The 21,044-nt window shown below is 50.7% G+C and overlaps 8 protein-coding genes across 8 annotated transcripts; 3 read left to right on the top strand and 5 right to left on the bottom strand.

Annotated features, from left to right (window-relative positions):
- Positions 1–546: 546 nt before the first annotated feature.
- Positions 547–1,197, top strand: PV06_05507 (uncharacterized protein; the record flags this gene model as incomplete). Its single annotated transcript, XM_016406523.1, has 1 exon — positions 547–1,197. The coding sequence occupies one exon, from the start codon at positions 547–549 to the stop codon at positions 1,195–1,197; it is 651 nt and encodes a 216-aa protein (XP_016262127.1).
- A 244-nt stretch (positions 1,198–1,441) lies between these two features.
- Positions 1,442–3,058, bottom strand: PV06_05506 (60S ribosomal protein L15; the record flags this gene model as incomplete). The annotated part of the gene is made up of 5 exons (XM_016406522.1): positions 1,442–1,958; positions 2,050–2,276; positions 2,407–2,563; positions 2,728–2,814; positions 2,876–3,058. The coding sequence occupies 5 exons, from the start codon at positions 3,056–3,058 to the stop codon at positions 1,818–1,820; spliced, it is 795 nt and encodes a 264-aa protein (XP_016262126.1). The 3' UTR covers positions 1,442–1,817.
- A 172-nt stretch (positions 3,059–3,230) lies between these two features.
- Positions 3,231–4,078, bottom strand: PV06_05505 (uncharacterized protein; the record flags this gene model as incomplete). Its single annotated transcript, XM_016406521.1, has 2 exons — positions 3,231–3,954; positions 4,002–4,078. The coding sequence occupies 2 exons, from the start codon at positions 4,076–4,078 to the stop codon at positions 3,231–3,233; spliced, it is 801 nt and encodes a 266-aa protein (XP_016262125.1).
- A 290-nt stretch (positions 4,079–4,368) lies between these two features.
- On the bottom strand, positions 4,369–8,334 carry PV06_05504 (uncharacterized protein). Its single transcript, XM_016406520.1, has 5 exons — positions 7,762–8,334; positions 6,292–7,522; positions 6,175–6,237; positions 5,475–6,087; positions 4,369–5,423 (listed from the first exon to the last, which is right to left on the bottom strand). The coding sequence occupies exons 2-5, from the start codon at positions 7,472–7,474 to the stop codon at positions 4,868–4,870; spliced, it is 2,415 nt and encodes an 804-aa protein (XP_016262124.1). The 5' UTR covers positions 7,475–7,522; positions 7,762–8,334; the 3' UTR covers positions 4,369–4,867.
- A 1,627-nt stretch (positions 8,335–9,961) lies between these two features.
- PV06_05503 (uncharacterized protein) lies at positions 9,962–11,808 on the bottom strand. Its single transcript, XM_016406519.1, has one exon. The coding sequence runs from the start codon at positions 11,703–11,705 to the stop codon at positions 10,764–10,766; it is 942 nt and encodes a 313-aa protein (XP_016262123.1). The 5' UTR covers positions 11,706–11,808; the 3' UTR covers positions 9,962–10,763.
- Positions 11,809–11,978: 170 nt separating this feature from the next.
- Positions 11,979–13,473, top strand: PV06_05502 (uncharacterized protein). Its single transcript, XM_016406518.1, has 2 exons — positions 11,979–12,157; positions 12,212–13,473. Exons 1-2 carry the CDS (start codon positions 12,084–12,086, stop codon positions 12,630–12,632), a joined length of 495 nt encoding a protein of 164 aa, XP_016262122.1. The 5' UTR covers positions 11,979–12,083; the 3' UTR covers positions 12,633–13,473.
- PV06_05501 (uncharacterized protein) lies at positions 12,136–14,104 on the bottom strand (the record flags this gene model as incomplete). The annotated part of the gene is made up of 1 exon (XM_016406517.1): positions 12,136–14,104. One exon carries the CDS (start codon positions 14,102–14,104, stop codon positions 12,647–12,649), a length of 1,458 nt encoding a protein of 485 aa, XP_016262121.1. The 3' UTR covers positions 12,136–12,646.
- A 2,213-nt stretch (positions 14,105–16,317) lies between these two features.
- On the top strand, positions 16,318–20,917 carry PV06_05500 (uncharacterized protein). Its single transcript, XM_016406516.1, has 5 exons — positions 16,318–17,291; positions 17,386–17,695; positions 17,752–17,961; positions 18,138–20,077; positions 20,134–20,917. Exons 1-5 carry the CDS (start codon positions 17,007–17,009, stop codon positions 20,236–20,238), a joined length of 2,850 nt encoding a protein of 949 aa, XP_016262120.1. The 5' UTR covers positions 16,318–17,006; the 3' UTR covers positions 20,239–20,917.
- Positions 20,918–21,044: the final 127 nt, after the last annotated feature.

Here is a 21,044-nt window from a genome sequence, read left to right as displayed (position 1 = left end):
TGAGGGTGCACAGCGCTGCATTGAGCCATTTGCGATTTAGCGTCCAGGCGTCCAATGGTACAAAGCCTTGCGAAGATCTCTCTACTTAACTGCAAGGGATTGCCCTTCTCCGTTCGTTGATCTTGGCTGGCTTCAGCTTTTCTTTTCTTGTGCCTTGATTGGACCTGTAGCCCATGGCGCAGCAAAACCGTGAATACTGGCCATGGCGATCTTTGGGTGACGGCAGGATCTGCCTTGCTAAACCGATAAAATTAAAAGAATGAAACTACGAGGTTGACTTACCTTGCAAGTGGTTATATACTCCGTACTTTGTGTATATATATACATATCCATTACACACCCGAGGTAAGGGCTCTTGATGAACGCCTGACAATCGATCGAGTCAACAAGTTTTTTACGATCTTCAATTCAACCTTCCGACTTGAATTTCCCCCTTTTTTTATATCATATCCATTTTTTCCCGCGAGCGAGGAATTGAGTACATATCGAGTTATAAAAGTCCACCAAAGTTGACGAAAGACCACCGACCTTTGACAAAAATCCAACATGAGTCGTTACGTATCAAAGCTGGTCGACAGTCTATCGGACGACTCCATGGGTATGGGTGGCATGGGAATGGGACCGACAAAGGGGACGACGAACAATGTGAATTACAACAACGACAGCAACCAACGTTTCGTCTTACGACCATGTCCCGCAGACCCCAACTTGACCCTCATCCACCCGAGAGGGTACCCCGTCGACGCTCCTCCTTTGTACACGGTCATGATCTCGAGCGACAAGGTGTCCCTGTACCGGGGTTACATCAACCCGGCCGGCCTCATCGGCACGACCTCCACGTCGTCCGTGTCCCACTCGGCCGCGCTGACAGTGCACAACCAAAAGATCCCCATGAAGATGAACCAACTCTCCCTCAGTTTCAGTTTCCAGTGGCCCCCGGCGGGGACGTTGAAGTGGAAGGCGGACCAGTTGACGGGGTCTTCGTTGGAACTTTCCGACGGGTCGGGGAGGAAACTGGCCAAACTGAAATCATCCTCGGGTATGATGGGGTCGGGCGAGAAGGGGTTCGAGATCAACGTGGCCTGCGACGAACAGTTTTTGAACCTCATCATCCTTTCCGGACTGGCGGCCAAGGTGGGAACGAAAAAGAACAACGAAGCAGCGTCGGAAGTCATACAGGCAATCGTGGGGTCTTGAAAGCACACAACACAGACGTCGTGGATACGTACATAGGGATATATACCCGGAGTTGCGGAGTATCAAAACCAATTCAACAAAAGTGCAAAAAGAAGACATCGAAACACGTTCATGACGAATGTTATTTTGCCTGCCCTCGGGTGTACTCGTACGCAGGATATCTACAGCACGACACAATCGATATTCATATCACTTAGTTGGAAGCGGGAAAAAAAGAGAAGGAAGAACGACTTCCCGTATGTGGGGTAAAAGCAAGCCAACATGACCTTGGAAATGACATTGGGCAATGAAAACGCTTGCAATTTTTGGTTTGGTATCATTTAGACCTTCTGACCGATTGCTGCTGATGATGATGATGCAGCATCAAAGCAATCGCAAGCTGAGATGTCCCAAAGGGCGTTTGTAATTCCCCTTCTTCACTCCTCATGCTCGCGGCACGACGCCGATTTGTCCTCGTCCACATGCTAGATAACCCTCTGGCCACGGCCAAGACCGCATTCGTGAATTTTTCTGATGTTTTGAACAACCATGTTTCATCCATGACATGACCACAGCCACGAACCGACGCACAACAAGCGCCAGGACTATTGCCGGTGGTGGTGGTGGTGCTTGCGATACGTTTATCGGTATCTCCAGAGCGACAGGGTGTTGTGTCTCTTCCAGGTCTTTCTTCTTCCTGCGGTGGTCTTGCTGTATCCATGACCCTTGCCCAAGCCACGAGACTTTTTGCCGGTCGCGGTGAGGCCACGGCTTTCGCGGTGCTATGGACGGAAACAAAAAATTGTCAGCATATCCGATCTCTTCCCTATTCGGATCCTTCGATCATGATCGACGAGCAAAGACAGGACTCACCTTGTGAACTGGGTTGACGATCCAGTTGATCCGAGGATCTCTGCGGATGGCCTTGTGTTGAGGGTCGACCAGGATGACCTCGAAGTATTTGTAGGTGGAGTCTTGGTTGATCCAGTACGAGTTGAGGACCCGGAGGTTGGCGCAACGACGTCCGACGCGCTCCTCGGCGGTGGACTTGAGGGATCGTTGGTACTTGAGTTGGTTCACACCCTGGTTGGTAGGCTTGCCTAGAAATTGCAAATTCAACCCGTCAGTTCAAGTTCTTTCTTCTTCTTCTTGTTTCGTCGTTTCGCGTTGACCTGGGGCGACCGAGGAGAGATTCTCGTCTGAGCACGCCAAGGACAGGATTTTACTCACCGTAGGTGGCGCCCTTTGGCACTGGTCGCTTGCGACCACCACGTCGGACACGGACACGGTAGATGACATAGCCCTGCTTGGCCTTGTAACCCAAGCGACGAGCCTTGTCGGGTCGAGAGGGTCGGGAAGCGCGGTGGATGACTTTCAATTGTCGGAGCTATATTGATGCACTCTCAGCAAAATGTTCAACGAGTGTATAGCAAGACACAAAAGGAGGGTCAAATGTGCCACACGATGGACCAGAGAGATGAGAATATCTTGTGTTTTTTCTTTTGCATCCTCTCTCTTCCATCTTGTTCCTCTTCATGGGACAAAGCTCACCTCCCAGCAGCGGACTCGGAGAAGGAATCGAAGGACATCGGATTGCTTCTTCTTGTGAAGTTCTTCGACGTATTTGAGGGCACCCATCTGTGTTCGTGAAACGTTAGTCTTGGGTCGCCTTGTCTAGAACGCTTTGATTACCACGCACCTTGACTGTTTGTGCCTGGCGAAGAGACTGGTGTTGAGGAAGTAAAAAAGTGGTATGGACTGAGTCGTTGATTGAGACCCGGATTCCTGCAAAATCAAAATCGCAAAGTGGTGCGCAGGCTTGGCGAAAACTTGGCGGCGATGTGGGTTGCTGGCTGATCTGATGGCCAATCAGAATTGACATGGCTCCTGGGGGGCTGCTATCATCCACCCGCCGCTCATTGAATCTATCTTACTCACGTACAATTGCTCGTGTCTATTGCGGCTGGAGTGCCACGCAGATACATCTTCTTCCGTCTGCAGAGTATATGAGAAGTCTGCCTAGCAAGAGCTGACCCGAATATGTGCCATCAGCATCAATGGTCTTTCCCATGCGTGTCACCCGCGAAGCAGAGCTTCCTCAATGCCCTTTCGGCATCCCGAGAGACATTTCCCCAACCCAATGGTTCATATGTCGGTGTGTCTGTCGTGACTCCTCTCGACAATAGTAGCCTCCCCCTGTTCTCCTCTTCTGCAGTAAGGCCACTGGACTTGCGCACCTCTTGAAACCTGTCGGCGAGAAGGTCGTCTACTGCCGTTTCTGCCACCCGCCTTCCCGCTTCGACAGTTGCTACGGCGAGTACTTTGTCCTGCTCAAAAGATTTGTTGATTTCGGCTAGACGTGATGGCGGAGGATCGCGAGCCGAGAGCTGATCGAATGTGAATGTCAGTGCGTCCGCCTGCTTCATCAGAGTGACCATAGCTTCACAATATGGTTGTCCTTCTGCGCCGAGATACGCAACGTGGATGGGCAGGTCTGCCGGGCTGGCTCCCTCGTTGTTGTCTCCGGTCCCTCCCAGCGCTTCCTGTATGAGCGGCAAGAATTCGCGTTCGAACTCATCCCTCCTTGCTAGACTGAGATTGGTCAGTGCATGGCGGACTTCCTTCCACAGGACGAGTACAAACTCCTGCTCTTTAATCTCATTCGCCCTCCTGATGATTTTGTCATGTCGCTCTTTGACAGTTTGGGAGAATCGTTTTGGCCACGGATCCGGTTCTTTGAGCTTCTTGCAGATCTTTCCCATGCGCTCCGTGTCAATCCTGAATATGATTAGTTCAAGCTTCCTTGCCCTGAGGAGCATAGTTACGCCAGGTCACCAGTGCCATTGAGGACACTACCATCGGTTTCAGGCTGTGATGTTCTATTCTTCTGTGCATTTGACATTGTCATCTACTCTGGACCACCGGGCAGACGTCGAGATTGAGGCAGAGTGTCGCTCGCTGTGTAAAATCAGCTTGAACTGGAAACCCGTGCGATTGTAGTTCAAGTTAGGCGACTGGAAACATGTGCAAGGATGGCAATGTCTTGCTGGATCCAGAGCGTAGATTACCTGAAGGTTACGTCGGTTTGGATCAGACACTCTTTGGCGCAGTCACGGTGGACAGCGAGCTCGCAGCAGGAGAAGTAATCCAAGAGAAGAGACTACCCTTTTCTGTGGGAACGTACACCAATGTCAAATAGGCTGCCGTTATAGTCATAAGCACACCTGTACTATTATAATTACAGACCACAAATTTGTTAGCGCTATTGCCAGTCTCAAGGATTCTCTCAATCTCTTCTTTTGGGTCATATGTCGTAAGCAGCTCGGTCTCGCATCCATATAGTACTCTTGAAATTTCACAAACAGCAGACTTAGAAAGTTGTCGTCAATTTGTCTTTCCAAGCACCTGAACACCTTCGGCTTCAAATTTTGGTCAAACGTAGTACTAAATATCCCTCCAGCAGGTGAATCCACCGTCGCCCAGATCGTCGAATGTAAATCTTGTAGTCTTTGTATGCCCCTAAAAGAATGTATCTATGCTGGATCATCTCTTTGGTGTATTTCGTAACCATGAACGTAGTTCTACATGTTGCCATTCCCCCGCAGGCATGCGCGATGTGAAGAGTTGAAAGAGGCTTTACAGTAGGGTCGAGCATATTGCCCTGAGCGTCGTCTCTTACCTCTTGGACCTCTCAAGACCCGAGAGAGAGACCTTGGAACCTACCCATCCAATCCGGTTGAGCTGGGCCTCTTGCCCTAAAGTCACTTCGCCCGCTGGCGAAAGTGGCAGCATTTGGATTGAGACCTGGGTACGCAGGACCATAAAACGACATGAAAGGATCCATTTGCCCTCCCATGTTGGGTGGGTAGGATCCCATACTCGGCGGCACTTGTTGATGAGCGGCACCAGCATCTTGGTATCCGGGGTAGTATGCATTCCGCGTTGCCTGACTCTGATTGTTGAAGTTGCGGTCGGCATCGAAAGTGTCTCCGAATGGCGTTGTCACTGGTTGTGGGCCAAGTTCATGTGTAGGTGCGGTCTGCTGGCGCCTCCGATGACGCTCGTCGCCAGGTGCAGCGTTGTACGCCGGTGTCAGGCCGAGAGAAGCAGTAGGAGTTTGAAATGAAGCAGGGTTGATTGCCGACATCCAAATTCGAGTCTTGTAGACCTTGAAAAGGTCTGTTACAAGCGCGTTGAAATTGATATAGCTGTCGGCAAAGTAGTAGAACGTGAGCTTTTTGCTGTCCCTATAATTTATCGTTAGCAGCGGTCCTTGTATGGAGTACTGTAGTACTGACATCTGAAATTCAGCATCCAAAATCTCCATGTTCAGTCGATGCTCGATGACCTTCTGTTGACAGACACGTTTAGCTTTGGCTTCGTTACCCTCTTTGTCTCTCAATGCCTGTATCTCGTGGTTTTGAGCCAATCGTTTGATAAGTTTGGGTTTGAGCTCCTGGTGGGAGCCATCGTGGCCATGGTGATTCTGAGGGCCCATGCCACCCACGGCACTTCCAGGTCGTCCTGCGAGACCGTTAGGGTTGACCACGTTGGGGCCTCCATTTCGACTTTGTAGCGAGAACATCATCAACCATTTGTAGTGCTCCTCTGCGTAGTATTCTTTGTACCGTCGAGCATCTTCCCACGAGACATTGGTATGTTGGACCGTGCCTAGGTCAGTCCCACGATCGGCCTCCACGATGACCAGGTCACCCACGCTGACATGCAGTCCTGTTCCTTCTTGTATGTAGAAGACGTCCGAGCGACAACATTTGAAGTTGACGATGTAAAGAGGTTGCATGGGAGGTTCTAGATACTGTCCCATGTTGAGATGGCCGTAATTTTGATGGGATTGTTGAACACGAGCATCGGCAGCGCGGCGGGTGGCTTCATCGGTGTTGAAATAAGCAGCTACAATAGTCGGACCTCGTAAGCATGAGAGCTTCTCAGCGTGGCAAACGTCTATAACTCCCCGGGAAAGGAATTGAGCTGACTTACGATCTTCTCCTTGAGACAAAGCCTGTGTGCTAGTCTCATACATGTTCATTTCATGTCCACGTTCTGTACAAATGTAAGATTTCAAGATGAAAATGTCTTCTTTGGGTGATTGCTTACCACTCGAGCTGAATGATCCGTGCCTTGTTGGCACATCGGCGAAGGAATGTCGGCGGCTTTGAGGCGCTTCTGGGATAGGACCAAATCCCAGTGAGGTCTGCCAATGCGCCTTTTTTACGCCATCTGAGTTGCGGCTCTCAGTAACAGGAAAGGCTTGTCGATCGACATAGCCCAAGGCCTGTTCACTCATGCGCCTAGCAGTGTTCTGACGGCCTGGATATATGAGTTCATCGCGGTCATCGATGGCATTTTCCTCCTCTTCCGGGACTGCGCCCCGTAAGCGCGTCCTGAATCCAGGAGGTGGTTGAGTTGTGGCGGATGCTGCAGAAAACGTCCTTTCTCTTTGTGCTGCCTGACGAAGCTGAGCATTTTCTTTCTCCAGTCTCTCGATAACGCGTGCCTGTTCAGTAGCAAGCAGGTCCGGCATGCTGCCATTGGCTTGAGCTTCTTCCTCGTCATCGTCGACTTCTCTCAGCCGACCAAGTCCAACGGAGTCAAGCCCGCCAACGCCGTTTGGTCTGGAGGTTCGTCGCTGGAGGGACGGGTATGCGCCTCCTAACCTGTTCCGAGTCGCTTCGATCGAGGTCGACACGGGGGCTGCCGCTGGAAGTGCCGATGTGGTGTCAAGTTGGCCTACGGAATACGACTGTGATCGATAGGTCTTCGGCGTTGGTTGCAATGGGATCGAGAAGGGAATGCCATCGCCGTTTGTCGCAGGTAGCACTTCCTGTAGTCTAGCTGGCGGGTCTTTGCGAGCATCTTGACCCCATATATTCCAGCCATATGGATTGTTTCCTGGGTTGTGCCAGGCAGCACTAGGGGTGGCCATATTTGCATTAGACCAGGGCGATTGCTCAGAACCAGGAGTGCCGGGATGTGAAGTCGAGGGACTGTAGAGGCCGGTTGTCGATGGTTTCCGGTTTGGGTTGGTCACCGTAACGTCGTTCAGCCAGGAGGTGCGGCGCACATTCCGGTTCGCCTTCACATTTGTGGTGGATGACTTTCCATGGTCGACCTCATCATCGGATGAAGCAAGAGCCTCGGAATCCGGAGTGGAACGTCGCAGACCGGGGTTTGACTTCTCAAGAAGAAGAGATGCAGAACCTTGGTGTGGATTGAAAGCACCAAAAGCCGGCATAGGCCCTCGAGCGGAAAGATTCGATTTGGCAGGAGTGTTGCTCATGATGATGGAGTAGAATTAGTGTCCACGTCGTAGTGAACCTGATCGACCCTGGCAGATGGAGAAGCGAGTTAGCAAATATAGTACAGTACTGACATGACCAACTGAACAGTTAATCTCTAGTTCGGATCATGGAGGGGTATGGTTGCAGTAAGTTAGGTAGGAGCCAGAGTGGATTGGCGTATCATGCTTCGTGCCTCGCTCAATTTTGGGACGTGCCAACGAAAGCAAAGCAGACGGCCAGATACAAATAGATAGACTGGATAGAAGGTGCAAAGAATGTTACTTACCTCAGAATAACCAGGTTGACGTGAGGAGCTGGAAGGGAACTATTCGCATAGCTAGTCGCGGGTCGAGTTGCGAAAGGCGCGCGGCGCCCTTGTGACGTACAGAGTCTGAGGACGGCTTTGTTATACTTCGCCTAGGCAAAGGCGCGTTGTGATAAAAATGATGAGAAGACTGCCCAGGAGTTTGGATTGATGAAGGCAGTGAGGAGAGGTCGAAAGAAGAATTAGACTTGGGCGCGCTCAGACAACCAATGAAGACCGATGGGAAACAATGGGTGGCACTCGAGCACTACGTTGTCAGCTAGAGAACAACACAGCCGCTCTCTGCATGAAGCTCAAAACAGTCGCCTGGCGCAACGATATAGTACGCAATTGTTGGACTGCGTTTAGTCGGTTGAAAGAGATGGATGGTACGATGAGAAGTAGGCTGGAGATGTCGATGAGCGGAGGTATCCGAAGACCAGGCCAAGCAAGAAATAAATGTTATGATGTGTGTAAGCGTGCCGGTTTCCCCAGGATTTATTCTTCAACAGGTTCCTGTCAGATGCTCACGCAACTGCCCGCAGTGTCGAGGGGCCCCTAAATTTAAGCACCGTGGCCGGAACAGTGCAAACGTCCAGAGCAGGCCGTTGGTGGTCCGGGCGCAATTTGCTTTGGGCACTCCGCCTATCCAGAAAGCGAGGTTTGGTGGACGAGTCTGCAAGTAGAGAAAAGCAACGAAAAGTCACTCCGCGGTAGCTTGACACGGCGACAGTTATGACGCTGCTTATGGAGTCTAAATCTGCGACACCAGGACACAGTAAGGGAGCAAAAAGGATCGATGAGGCGGGCAGGGTCGATGCTGAGCAACGAAAGGCAAAAAAGGTGTTCGTGCTCGGGTGATCCTGCAAGTCAAACCTGGGAGGAAGAGGATCCTTCACCAGGGTGGTAAATGGGATAAAGCACTCGACTATTGGTGGGAGGCGAACAGGGGAGCAGGGAGTCGGGAAGTCGAGAGGCAAAACGCCAGCAGAACGAAGGGGTCGAGCGGAGATGCATGGTGCAGATGGCGCAAACGCAGGCCAGGACACTGTGGACAATGGACCAGACAACGCAACAGGGCAGGGCAAGCGGAATTGCTGGAGATGGCTTTGGGTGCCTGGAATATCCGTGGCAGTACTGCTGACCCCTCTTCTTGCAGGTCACGCCAGGCCGCAATAATGGCGCTATGACAGGACAGATTTCTTTCCCTGGCTAACAGCAATACGAGGCAACACCAGTAGGAAGAGGAAAGGAGGGGATGGGGGGGGGCAATGCACAGAAGGAGGGGTGGAGTAAACGAAATTGATTGGGTCACCAGTCCAATTGACCCTGCCGGCCATTGAAGAGATTTTCTGGGGAAACGGCTCATCATTAGCCAGCGCCTCGTACTCCGTAGACACCAAAGCACAGCTCGTGGACATGGGACCAGGGGTCATCTCTTGAGGACTACAGAAGGGGGTATGAAGGCCAGCTGTCGCCAGAAGAAGTCTGGTTATCCTGCTGAGACCTAAGTAGCCGAGTCCCCAGATCCAGAGCCCAGAGCCCCGAGCCATAGCCCACCCTCCAGAAGGCTCTAAACAGGAATGATCGCGAGATCATCACGACTTGCCCCTCCTACGAACACGAGTGAGCATACAACATTGTAGGTATGAGCATGAGAATGAGCATGATCAGCTCTCATATGCTGCTAGAGATGCACACCAAGTACGCCGTGGCGACCTACTCCGTAAATACCCAGGAATCCCCGAACAGAAAAACTCAATATCTCAGCCTCCTCGGAGTGAATCTCTGCTGAACCGTGTCTAGCATTCATACTTTCTGAATCCCAGACCGATGATACTTTGGGGCGATCGGACGACGGTCGAGTTATGTGAACGCGGCAGGTGAGCGATGATTGGGGATGCGACAGCTAGCACAGTACGGGCGAACCACTGCAAACTGAAATTGCGGAGAACGAAAATGACAGAACAATAAAAGGTCTCAAGGCGACAAGGACCAGGTCAACGGCCAACTGCGAAATGGAGGTCACCATTAACTCCATGCGGCCATTGAAACTCAATTCTGCAAGCCGTGTCCTCTGCAGACCCTCGGGTAATAAGGAGTCAATGGTAAGCAGATCAGCTGCTCCAGATGGCTTGAAAGGTAGAAGAAGCATGTGCCATGACTAGTATCGTACGAGGGATTCGGTGTCGAAACGTCATAAATTGTTTACCGGATATTGTTTCTGGCTACAGGAACTACGCTTATACTGAGACGACAATGTCTTTCCAAGCGTCAGTGTCACCACCCAGCGCCGTATGTCAGTGTGATACTCCCGAACGGTGGCATCTCCCTAAACGCCACCACATCGCGCCACGCCGCGGAGTGTGTTGAAGATGGGCACAAGTACTCCGTTATACACAATGCACGTGTGTAGCTTTATACTTTACACCATTCCTGTTGACAGTTACGGTCGACCGATGACTGTCTTTTTCTTGAAGCTTCGTAAGCCGTTCCGACCCCATCGAGACCGCTGCTCGGGGCGAAAGCTATACCGAAACCAGTACCACGATATTCTTCTATCCCTGCATCTGGTGAGTGATCGGTGATCTGCACCTCGAAATGCTCGTTATTTTGGCTCCCAACACCGCATCTATAGCAGTCCGAACATTGCCTCTTCTTGGGAATCTCCATTATCGCGCCAGATCGAAGAATCTGGAGCAATCTTCGATCTGGCGCAATCTACGCTCAACCCTTTCGCGTATGCAGATATCGAACGATGCACGATGCCAACTGTAGAAGGAACTCTGTGGGATCTTGCAATAGCCTTTCCGCCGCTACCTTGTATAGCCGTGATTAGGAGACGTACTTCGCGCTGGAAACGGTGATCGCCATGGTAAGTCGAGTGAGACTTCAGCCGATGTCCTGCACCACTCGGCGGGAACAGAGCCAAGAACTGTTGCCACATGTTCTCTTGACCAACAAGCCAGTGGAACGGTGGATCTTCACTCAGCATAGTCCAAGCTGCCTTTGCCCACTGTCGAAGGTATCGCATCTGGGCCTTTTTGCTGCCGCAGCTTTTCCTCGAACTTGGCGAATTCCTTCATTGCGATCTCTTCCTCTTCATCCAATACCTGATTGACACCCTTGACTTCCTCGATATAATGCATTAACATTGATTCGATGCCATTCTTCAGTGTCACTGTACTAGAATCGCAGGTCCGGCAAGCTCCACGGAGTTTGAGCAACACCATGCCATCCTCGAATCCGCGAAATTCGATATCACCACCGTCCTCTTGAATAGCCGGTCTGATTCGAGTCTCAAGTAGTTCTTTGATCATTGCCACCACCTCGTCATCATCATCGTTGGCCGCCAGGGAGTCTTCGCTTGCGCCTTCCTGGCCGTCTGCGGCAGTAGATTTGTCCACCGTGTTAACAATGTCCTCTCCTGACGTGATTGCCTCTGTGATGAGGCTAAAGACCTCCGGCTTGACATGGGCCCAGTTAACATCTTCCGCCTTGGTCACCGTGATGAAATCTGGGCCGTAAAAGACAGACGAGACGCCATCCACATCTAATAGCTTGGCAGCAAGCGGTGAGGGATGGGGTGCAGCCAGTGTCGACCGAGGAGAGGTATACTCCAGGAACGTAGAGGGGAACGTTTCTGGCAGGACAGGATGGTTCGGGAGGAACTTGAGTGCCGAGGGATTAGGAGTGGACTGCGTCTGTATATAGATTGTGCGAGAGGGTAGGGCAGCTGAAGGGCCTTGTTGATAACCAAGCCGCAGTGTCGGGCGGTGACGAGCTTGTGAAGTCGTGATGGCTGGGATCCGAACAGACTGGTGCACGTTGCGGCAAGCAGCAGTCTTACAAATAGTGTTGAGAGACTGCGGTCGACACGAACTCCGCAGAGCGCGGAGCGACTTTGCTGAGACGATGCCGCGCATGTTGATTTTCGCAGAATGCTGTAGGAGTGTATCTTGATGTCTTCAAAAAGAGTCAACGTAGATATTATACGAGTACTATTGTTGTGTTGAAGAGAATTGCAGATGATTCCTGCCACAACTTTCCTTCGGGTTGCTTCATTCGGGAAGAGGAAATGACGCAAATGCGAGTCACGTGCTTCGTGAGATCTCTTGTCATTTGTCAGCCTCCCGAAGACTCGGTATCAAATGCACCAATAACAAGTCTGTTGAATTTCTCTGCTCCGGTACTCGTAAAGAATCGGCTGCATTCGACAACATCCGTGGATGGAACAATCACGCTAGACACGATCTTTGCTTCCCTCAGTATTGTCTATAGAACACTTTCAAGAATAGGTTTCAATGTCACTTCAACCATGCGCCATCTGTGGGAGCAGAGACTCCAAGTATCGCTGTCCCTCGTGCCGGGTCACTAGGTTTGAGTCTCGATCTCTTGTCTTGGAATTCCTCTATTGACGAGTGCTTTGTAGCTGTTCTCTTTCTTGTTACAAAACCCATAAGAATCAATGTAGCCAGGTTGCATTGGCAAGCGACCCCAAGCCAAGCATGACAATAGTGCAGGACAATATATCCACGGACAAAGAGAATACTTCTCCCAGGGAGCAGCTCTTGCAAGACCCAAGATTGCCAGAGCTTTTCGAGCAATACCCACTTCTACGTCAAAAACTGAGATCCATTTTTGATACCACCGCTGACGGCAATAACGAGATCTCATCCAACGATCATCACCACGGGAGGTCCAAAGCAGGACAGCCTCCGGCCCAACGTATTGCCCGTTCATTGCAAAATCTTGAAAAGGAGCTGAGTTCAGACAACGCCGAACGCATCGGTCTAAAAGCCTTCGCCGACTTGGTGGCGGATATCAATTCGAAACAAACTAGAAAGACATGATTCATCGTCGTGGTTCATCCTGATGGCTGCTCAATTCGTGGCATAGTAGGGATCGGAGGGACATCTGGTGCTTTCAGATGACCGGGTGACCTTCTCCAGGGTCTCATAGATCGTGTCCTTCTGGGAACTTTGTTCTCCGCGGCATCATCGTCGTCTAAGTACATATCGATAAACCTCTCCACGGGCGATCTTTTCCGAAAGATACCCAAGATGGTTTCCCTTCGTTTTAACTGGGGTCGTCCGTTGTCTTTCAGCAGCAGCAATGTCGACAGAGCTGTCTTATCTTGGTTTTGGTGACCAACCTCTCCTTCACGCTCGCCATCATCGTCGTCGTCGTCATCATCATCCACAACGTTCAGCGTGAGCGGCCCGCGGGGCTTGTATTTCAATTCAAGGGCTTCAGGGCCTTCTTGAAGCACTTGGATTTCCAGCTCCCTCCGCAGCTGATCTTCATACGGTGAACACACCAGGATGGGCGTGGGTGGAGGGCTCAGTGTTGCGGCAGTTGCGAGGGATCCGGTGTGCGAGAGAGGCGATACCAGTGAGGATCTTTCGCGGTTCTCAGGCAGCGGTTCGGTGCAATTCACGGTCAAACGTTCTTTGCGTTTCGGTGGCCTTTCTGCATGGTTTCCTGGGTGCACTTTGACGGTCTTCGGTGACAGGCTGCTGCTGCGGCTTGGTAGTAGTTGTACAGTAGTGAAGCTAGTGGGACTCTCTGGTGGGAACGGCCAGGACGCTATCATGTCATAGTCCGTTGCGTTGCTGGTCGGGGAATTTGGCTCGTCGGGTTCACTATCTGTGAAATAGTCTTCTTCGTGATTTGCTTGTCCATTATTGCCACATCCTCCATCTACTTCCGCAAATCTCGTCGATCTTCTTGTATCATGGACACGTGGCGTGGGTGGTCGCTTTGGAAGAACAAAATGACGCTGCATTGACCAGTCCGATGTAGGCAACTGTGGTTCGTAGCAGTGTGGCAGATTACTCGGTTGATCCAGCGGAGCCTCGAAAGGACTTGGTGCTTTGCGTTTTCCACACGCCTTGCATCTTGATGGTTTGAGATAAACACTGTGGTGAGTCTGCGAGGTGTGATTCAGCTCAATAGGATGCCCCTTTTGATCGCCCACGAGCACTGCTCCATTTACATGTTCTGCCACGTCGCCGCTCGATAGACACGGTAACCTTTCGTTAGTCGAGTAAGATCTTTTGCGAGTTCCTTCACCTTCCTGACCGGGTGCCATCTCAGCAGATGTGAGACTTTCGTTTTCTTCGAATGAAAACCGCTGGTGGGCTCCCTCTGTGACAGAGTCCGGCGGGAAAGGATTCATCTGCTTCAGACCTGCCTCGATAGCTTCCACCTCAGCAGCATGCCTATCCAGTCGCCGAAACAACGCGTTAAGATCCAAGTCGTCGTGTCCATAACATGACGAGATCAACGACCTCTCAGGGACGGTTTCGTCTCTCGGTGCCATTTTACCAATTGTCCCGGTCTCTTACATGTACTGTCAACCTCCAACGAGAGTGTGTGCGAGTTTCTCGAAGACCGAAGTATCTCAACCAGGCCAGAGACAACCCTTCTTATTAAGGTGACCAGTGGTCTTTGATAAAGTTAAGTGAGACGATGGTGGTGCACGGGCTGACAGCCCAAGTGACAGCGCGGAGATGATTCTTTGCAGCATTCCTGGCCGCACACAGCGCGGACGTGCGATGAGAAATCGCGTGTACTGTACACGCGCGCTGTCAAGGTCAGTGCTGCAGCAGCAAGCTTTGCAATTCGATCGTCATGTGCTGGATGATTTGATGAGAGTTATGCTAGTAATAAAAGGAACGAGGGATTTGTGTCTGCTGCTATTATCTACTACATTCTTGTCAAGTACAAAAATCACATCCTTCTCCTTCAAATCGACTCAGAGGAAATTTGAAGGGTTCAACGTGGCGTAGCTGAAGGCCCTCATCAGTCCGAGAAACTGATCCATCACTTACTTTGCACTTGTGCAGAGACAAGACGGGTGGCTTGAGACCTCATTATTGCACTCTGGCTGTGGCGTGCGTCACAACACTGGAAGAAATAAATGGTTCCAACAGAAAGTCTCGCTGCGAACTTCGTTCTTACAGTAGACCGCCGTCCAGGTCCTGTCGCGCACAGAAGTCAGCGCGTCAGGGACCATCGTCTTCACATGACATTGCCTCCTTTCTGGAGTCCAAGGAGCATCGCCTGACAGTCCGAGGGAGAATGGTTCGCTAACAAATTGAGGATTCTTAAAGTTATTTGACAAGCGACTAATAGACCACGCCGTCTTGACCTGGACCATGGCCATGGTAGCGACTATGGGCGGCTCGGAGAATTCTGAGCCGCGGCCAAACCGGCACGCGATCGAAACAACGAAGCGCGAAAGTCTCTGGTGCTAAGGAGTAAGTACTGTACTCCGTACGGAGTGCAGTAAAAATAAAGGGTGAGGCGGCACCAGGGAGGAGATTGCAAAACAAGTGGGATGTTAGTTTTGGGTTTGGTGGATTCGGCCCCTGAACATGGATTTTGGGTACGACCAAGGGCTCACCAGGCCTCGCGGAGGAGTGGAAGATGTTAGACGCGAGTGGTGCTGGTTATAGAAGTGTGTACGGAGTAGCTGAACTAATACGGTAAGTAGGTATGGAGGGGAGGAAGGTTGTATTGTGGAATGCGTCGAATAGGTTCTCCTATAAGTTGATGGTGACATACTCTGATAAGTGCCCTCTTACCTAAGGACGAATACCGTCTACAGGATACTTCATGATGAATGAAGGCACTCGGTATCCAGTGATAAATGGGTGTACATACTCTGTAGACCACTCAGCAATTGAGGCTCTTGAACAGGGCTGGCTGCCATCAAGGGCCAGGGAGGGAGTGTTCTACGGAGTACCTTGGGCATCACTAGGTACTCCCGTACTCCGTACAGGCGTAACTCGTCCGGGGGGGAGAGGGGGGGGGGCTAATACGGCAGTTGATGCCTAAACCCAAAGTGCGTAACCACCTTCCATGCTTGTTCGGCACCAGTAATGAATGATTCTTAGCTATTTATGTAGAGGCTCTGGGTGCCCCGTAGCACACGGAAATTCCGCAAGTAAAACCTGGTCAGGCCAAGCAGGCCGATGGAGTTCTTTGGGATGGGAACTACGGAGTACTCTCTCTGTGACCAGACTTTGTTTTACCGACCCTGCCTCAAACTACTCCGTACCAGCATCATATCGGCTGATATGGAGGAGTGGTATCTATAGAATACAGTAGTGAATGTGACGACATAGCCTCAGTGTCCTGCAGCTTGCTCGATGGCATCCCCCTCTGCTGCTTGTGCATGGCCTCTAGTACTCGTGCCTCCAGCGGCCAGGGGAGTCGAGAGCAGGGAACACAGGTAATTATGCAGCCTGCATCCACTTGGCGGTGTTGGTGGCGCCGGGCGGGAACAGGATCGCCTGGATGGCGACGTGGTAGTCACCAATGGGCGAGACCGACGGTTCATGGGCCTGGCTTGGTGTGTACATGGTTCCTCGTCAACTTCATCCAACCACCAAGGCCAAAGATGGTACCTGAAGCACTAAAATCAGACGTGCAGTAGCCTTTTCACATGGAACAAACACGGCCTGCCGAAAAACACGCACAAACCCACCGTCACATCCAACCTCGACGAACCCCAGACTCGCCGTCCTCCTCGTATTCCGATCCCAATGAATCCTAAAGCTCCTCCTCCGACCTCACATCTTTTTCCTTTCTTGCTCGTCCTCCAGACTATCGTTACTCGTTCACTCCCTCTCCGACAGGACTCGCACACCATCCTCCGCAGTTCTATCTGACATCTCGTGCTCTTGACGAGCACACCAGGCCCCTCCTGATTCACGCGAGCCTGTGTGAACGAGAGTGACCCTTTCTCTCTCTCTCTCCCCTTCGCTCTCGCTACTCAGCCCCTCCACCCCTCGGCTCCACCAATCCTTGCCGTCGTGAGATTTTCTTCCTCCTACGCTACTTGTCTCGATTGACTATTGTGCTTCCGGTTTCATATCTGTCCACTCCTTTCCGCTTCACCACGATTCTGGAGCGAGGAACAGCGTTGCTATCACGACCGGTCATTGGAGTCTTCCCTATCTGGTCATCTTTCATACAGAGACCTGGCCCTGTCTCGTCGATCTTGGCCACAAGGAGTCATTCGGGCACAAAGACCCATTAACTTGGCGTCTTGATGTCCCAGGCACCCATGACCAACCTCCACCACAGTCACCCAGCTGTTTGGTTGTCGACCACCTTGTGACGGTCTTGCCCCAAAGTGATCCAGCTAGACATCGCCAGTCCCACGCCATGAGTGATGCCTCGATAGCTTGATTGCGAAGACCCTGTCCAACATCATGGACAATAGATCCACCAGGTATCGCTCGCTCGACGCAAAATCGGCGGTGCCTCCCGCAAGGAAACGCGACCGACACAACTCTGCTCCTACTTCTGATCGACGCAAAGATCAGCCTTCCCGCCATGCTCCTTCGGCCAAGTCTATTTCTGATGGCATCCAGCGGACATCCAAACCTCCTCCTCGCCAGGATTCTTTGATCTCTCCCGATAAAAGAAGTGCCGCTCGAAACTCGGATCGGCGGTCGACTAGCGACCATCCATCACAATCCAATCTTGCATCCCAGGTATGTGTATATCCAGCGCGTGACCGTGTTCGCTTTCGCTGTCGATTTAGTCCCCGCATTGACAACTCACATATTAACCATTGATCTCTTCTAGCCGAGTCTCTCGACAACACCGTCTTTCAACTTTCTGGTGCTGGGTGCTCCAAAGTGCGGTAAAAGCGCATTCATCAAGACCGCCATTGACCAAGACGGCCCTCGCACTTCAACCCAGGTGACGGTCAAGGAGCAGTCATATCATATTCACTTCATCGAGCTTTCTCTTGACGATGCCGACTTCAGTAGTGAGAGGAGAATCGAGTGGCCCCCCTACGTGAATGGAGCTCCTTTCCCAGATATCGACGGTGTCTTTTGTCTTTACAGTGTGTCTGATAAGGAGAGCGTTGCCGATGTTCCTACAGCTCTAAGTGCGTGCCCTACTTGCATGTCTGCGATTTACTTGATGAGCTGACGAGTTGATAAGCTTCCATGACAAAGACCGGGCTGCCATGCATGCTTGTGGCTTCTAAGAGTGATACAAAGCAGGAATCGCGCCAGATCAACCCTGTTTTCCTCGAGCAAGTCAAGCGCAATCTTGCTAGCGTTGCTATTGCCGAAGTGTCCCTAAAGACACCTCAAAGTATCAAACTTTGTTTCCTTAACATGTTGAACCGAGTTATCGGTTCTCCTCGTGGTGAGTACGCTTATCACACGTCGCACTTCCCGTATACCTTCGCGATGTCAGATGTTCTTTCCTTGCGATTGCTCCTGCGGAGATGGGGGCTCTTTGGATGCAGGAGAGGTGCAACTGCCGCACTTACCATCTTCAACATATCTTCTCGCTCGCTACATAGCTAACTTTTGTACTAGCATCTGCACGAACCAGCAAGACGCAAAATGTTTCTGGCCAATCGTCAACTCAACGAGCCAGATTGAGAGATTCGTCCCCCAAGAAGCCTCGTAGTCGAAGTCGGTCCAAAACTCGTTTGCAAACCTCGAAATCCAAGGAATTTCTCTTGAATTTGTCCATCAGACCAGCTGTGATCGAATCGGCCAATGAAGATAGTGAATCGTCTTCAGCAGAAGAACTGACGTCCCCCGTGCGAAAGACCAAACTCCGACTAGACACTGCGGCAGCATCGAGGCCTCAACGTCGACCCCAAGAACCCCATACACCTGTATCATCTGGTGATTGGACGAACAAATTGATGTCCCCAGAGCAGACAACAACAGCTACCGTTCCTGAAACACCAGAGTCGTATTATGTAAAGTCGATGCTGCGTCCTGCCTCTCCAGATCATGTTGACAGCAAAGCTTACCGGACCTTCCTCAACATGGACGAAGATACCAATGAGATGTCACCGCGCGGAGATGTCGAGCAACTGGGACCACCATTGAACGTTACAAAACCCGAGGACAACAGCAAACAAGAACAGGGCTCAACTTTTGAAGAACTGGTGGAAAAGCTGCTGGTATTACCCGCTAACAAGACTGATTCGAGATTTGTTCCCTCTTTTTTATGCTTGTATCGTGCATTTGCAACTCCGAAGCAGCTCCTCGTCGCTATTATCGACCATTTCGTGGCCATTGAGAAAAGCAACATGGTTCACTTTTCGAAGGTCGCCGAAATGCTTCGGTATTTGCAGGTACTCGCTCAGTGGACTGCAAACTATCCCGGTGATTTTTCCCAGGGTCCCGCTCGCGAAAAAGCTATTCCTTTCGTGCAAACCATCGAGAAAAGTAAAGTATTTGCGCCGGCCGCAAGAGAAATCAGCAACAATCTGGATACTCTAGTTCCAGACGATGATGTCGACTGGGCGTACACCGACCCGCCAAAGAAGACGCCCTCCTCCTCAGCAAATTCCTTACCGTTGCTCAATGTAGACGGATCAAAAGCACATCGAAAACCTCTCCATGATTCCGACAGCGAGGATGACAATAACGACTCGCCACCCCCTTCGAATACTCCGTCAACATCCTCTAGTATGAGTAAGCCATACAATACCTCTAGTCAATCTGCAACCAACGTCATCCAATTGGAAAATGCCAAGTTACAGGCTGAATATCTCAAGAAGTCGATTCCCCATATCCGTCTCAGCAAGCTCCAGTGGCACCAATTCATGGAGACACCGGTAGAGGAGCTAGCCAGGGAGATCACTCGAATCGACTGGACCATGTACTCTTCGATCAGACCACGTGACTTTGTGAGACATGTTTTACTTTCAACAGAACAGAAGAGACGATCTCGAGGAGTTGACAATATCAGCGCCATGGTGAAGCACTTTAACCATTTGGCATTGTTTGTCTCTGGTATGATATTACTTCGGGACAAGCCTAAACACCGAGCCAAGGCACTTGAGAAGTTCATGGAACTGGCCTGGAAAGTCAGACAGATGAACAACTACAACTCCTTGGGTGCAATTGTCGCAGGTATTACTGGTCACGAAGTTGCTCGATTGAATTCAACTCGGGAATTGGTCTCTCCCGAAACTCTGAAATCATTTTTGAGGCTGACCATACTTATGGGCTTGTCACGCTCTCACGCTGCATACCGAATGGCTTGGGATAATTCCTTTAATGAGCGCATTCCATTCTTGCCTCTTGTACGGCAAGATCTCACCATGGCTGCCTCAGCCAACCAAACATACATTGGTGACAAGATAAACTGGAAAAAGTTTGAAATCATGGGAGAAGTCATTGTTGGAATGCAAAAAAGTCTCGAAAACCCATATTCTTTTGCACCCAAAACTTCCCGGACAGAGGATACGGTCAAGCTGCTATTGGAAACCAAGATCGTAGAGGAATCAGAGGTAAGAGATGAAGGATCTTCAGAGACCGTCGTTCATGTTGCTGACAATAAGCGTAGGATTCGGCAGATCCACGAAGCGAACTCTACGATCGAAGTATACAGGTTGAACCTCAGCAAACTGGAGCCGATCCTCGAAAAAAATTCGACTGGTTACGGCGCTGATGATTCGAACCGAACCTGTCAATATTCTGCAAGGGCCAGTCATCTCAACCCAATCGATCCTGCTTCTCAAATAGAACGTAGAACGGCTTCAATTTGGCCATGCAGACAAATCCAGTGAACAACAAGGAAACAGTTCAATGGCAGCGATAGAGAAAATATTTCAATATGTCGAAACTTTTGCGATCTCACCACCCACACCCATATATTACGCAATAATGAGCTTATGACCATCCAACTTTGACGGCCGAAAAATCGTTCTTTTCTTTTTGTTTGTCAAAAGAAGGAAAAAGGACATTGCGATCTGGTTTCAGAAGGAATTTTTATTGGTTCAGGCATTGATGTTTTTTTTCAACAGGCGAAACTGGCGGGACCTCTGCATCTCAGAGGGCATGTCTAAGGATGTCATTTTCAGGAGTTTTATTTTACCCTGCTTGCCACTCCAGGCAGAAGGGAAAGGACAGACCAGTTTCTTGGAAGACTTTCATAACTTTTTTCGTTTGTTGAGGTCGAGAAAGGTCGGTCATCTGCAAGTGCAACACTCGGTACTGAGAGTTCGAAACAACAAAGGCAGTGGAGTTTTGTCAAGTTAGTGTAGATAGGAGGCCATCTGATCGGTTCGAGGAAAAAGCTCGCGGTAATCGGGGGCTCCCAAAAGGGACTGGCCAGTCATAATGACAACGTCAATGTCAATATTGATTCATCAAGATATTGTAGATGATGCTGAAACATAGGCTGCATGATTCATTTTTGTTTTTGCCGTCTGTGAAGAGTTCAAAGATGAATCATGATTTTGGAAGGCATCGGTT

Source organism: Exophiala oligosperma (genome assembly GCF_000835515.1).
Source record: "Exophiala oligosperma strain CBS 72588 unplaced genomic scaffold supercont1.5, whole genome shotgun sequence".
NCBI lineage: Eukaryota > Fungi > Ascomycota > Eurotiomycetes > Chaetothyriales > Herpotrichiellaceae > Exophiala > Exophiala oligosperma.
This window is presented reverse-complemented; position numbering and strand designations above follow the sequence as displayed.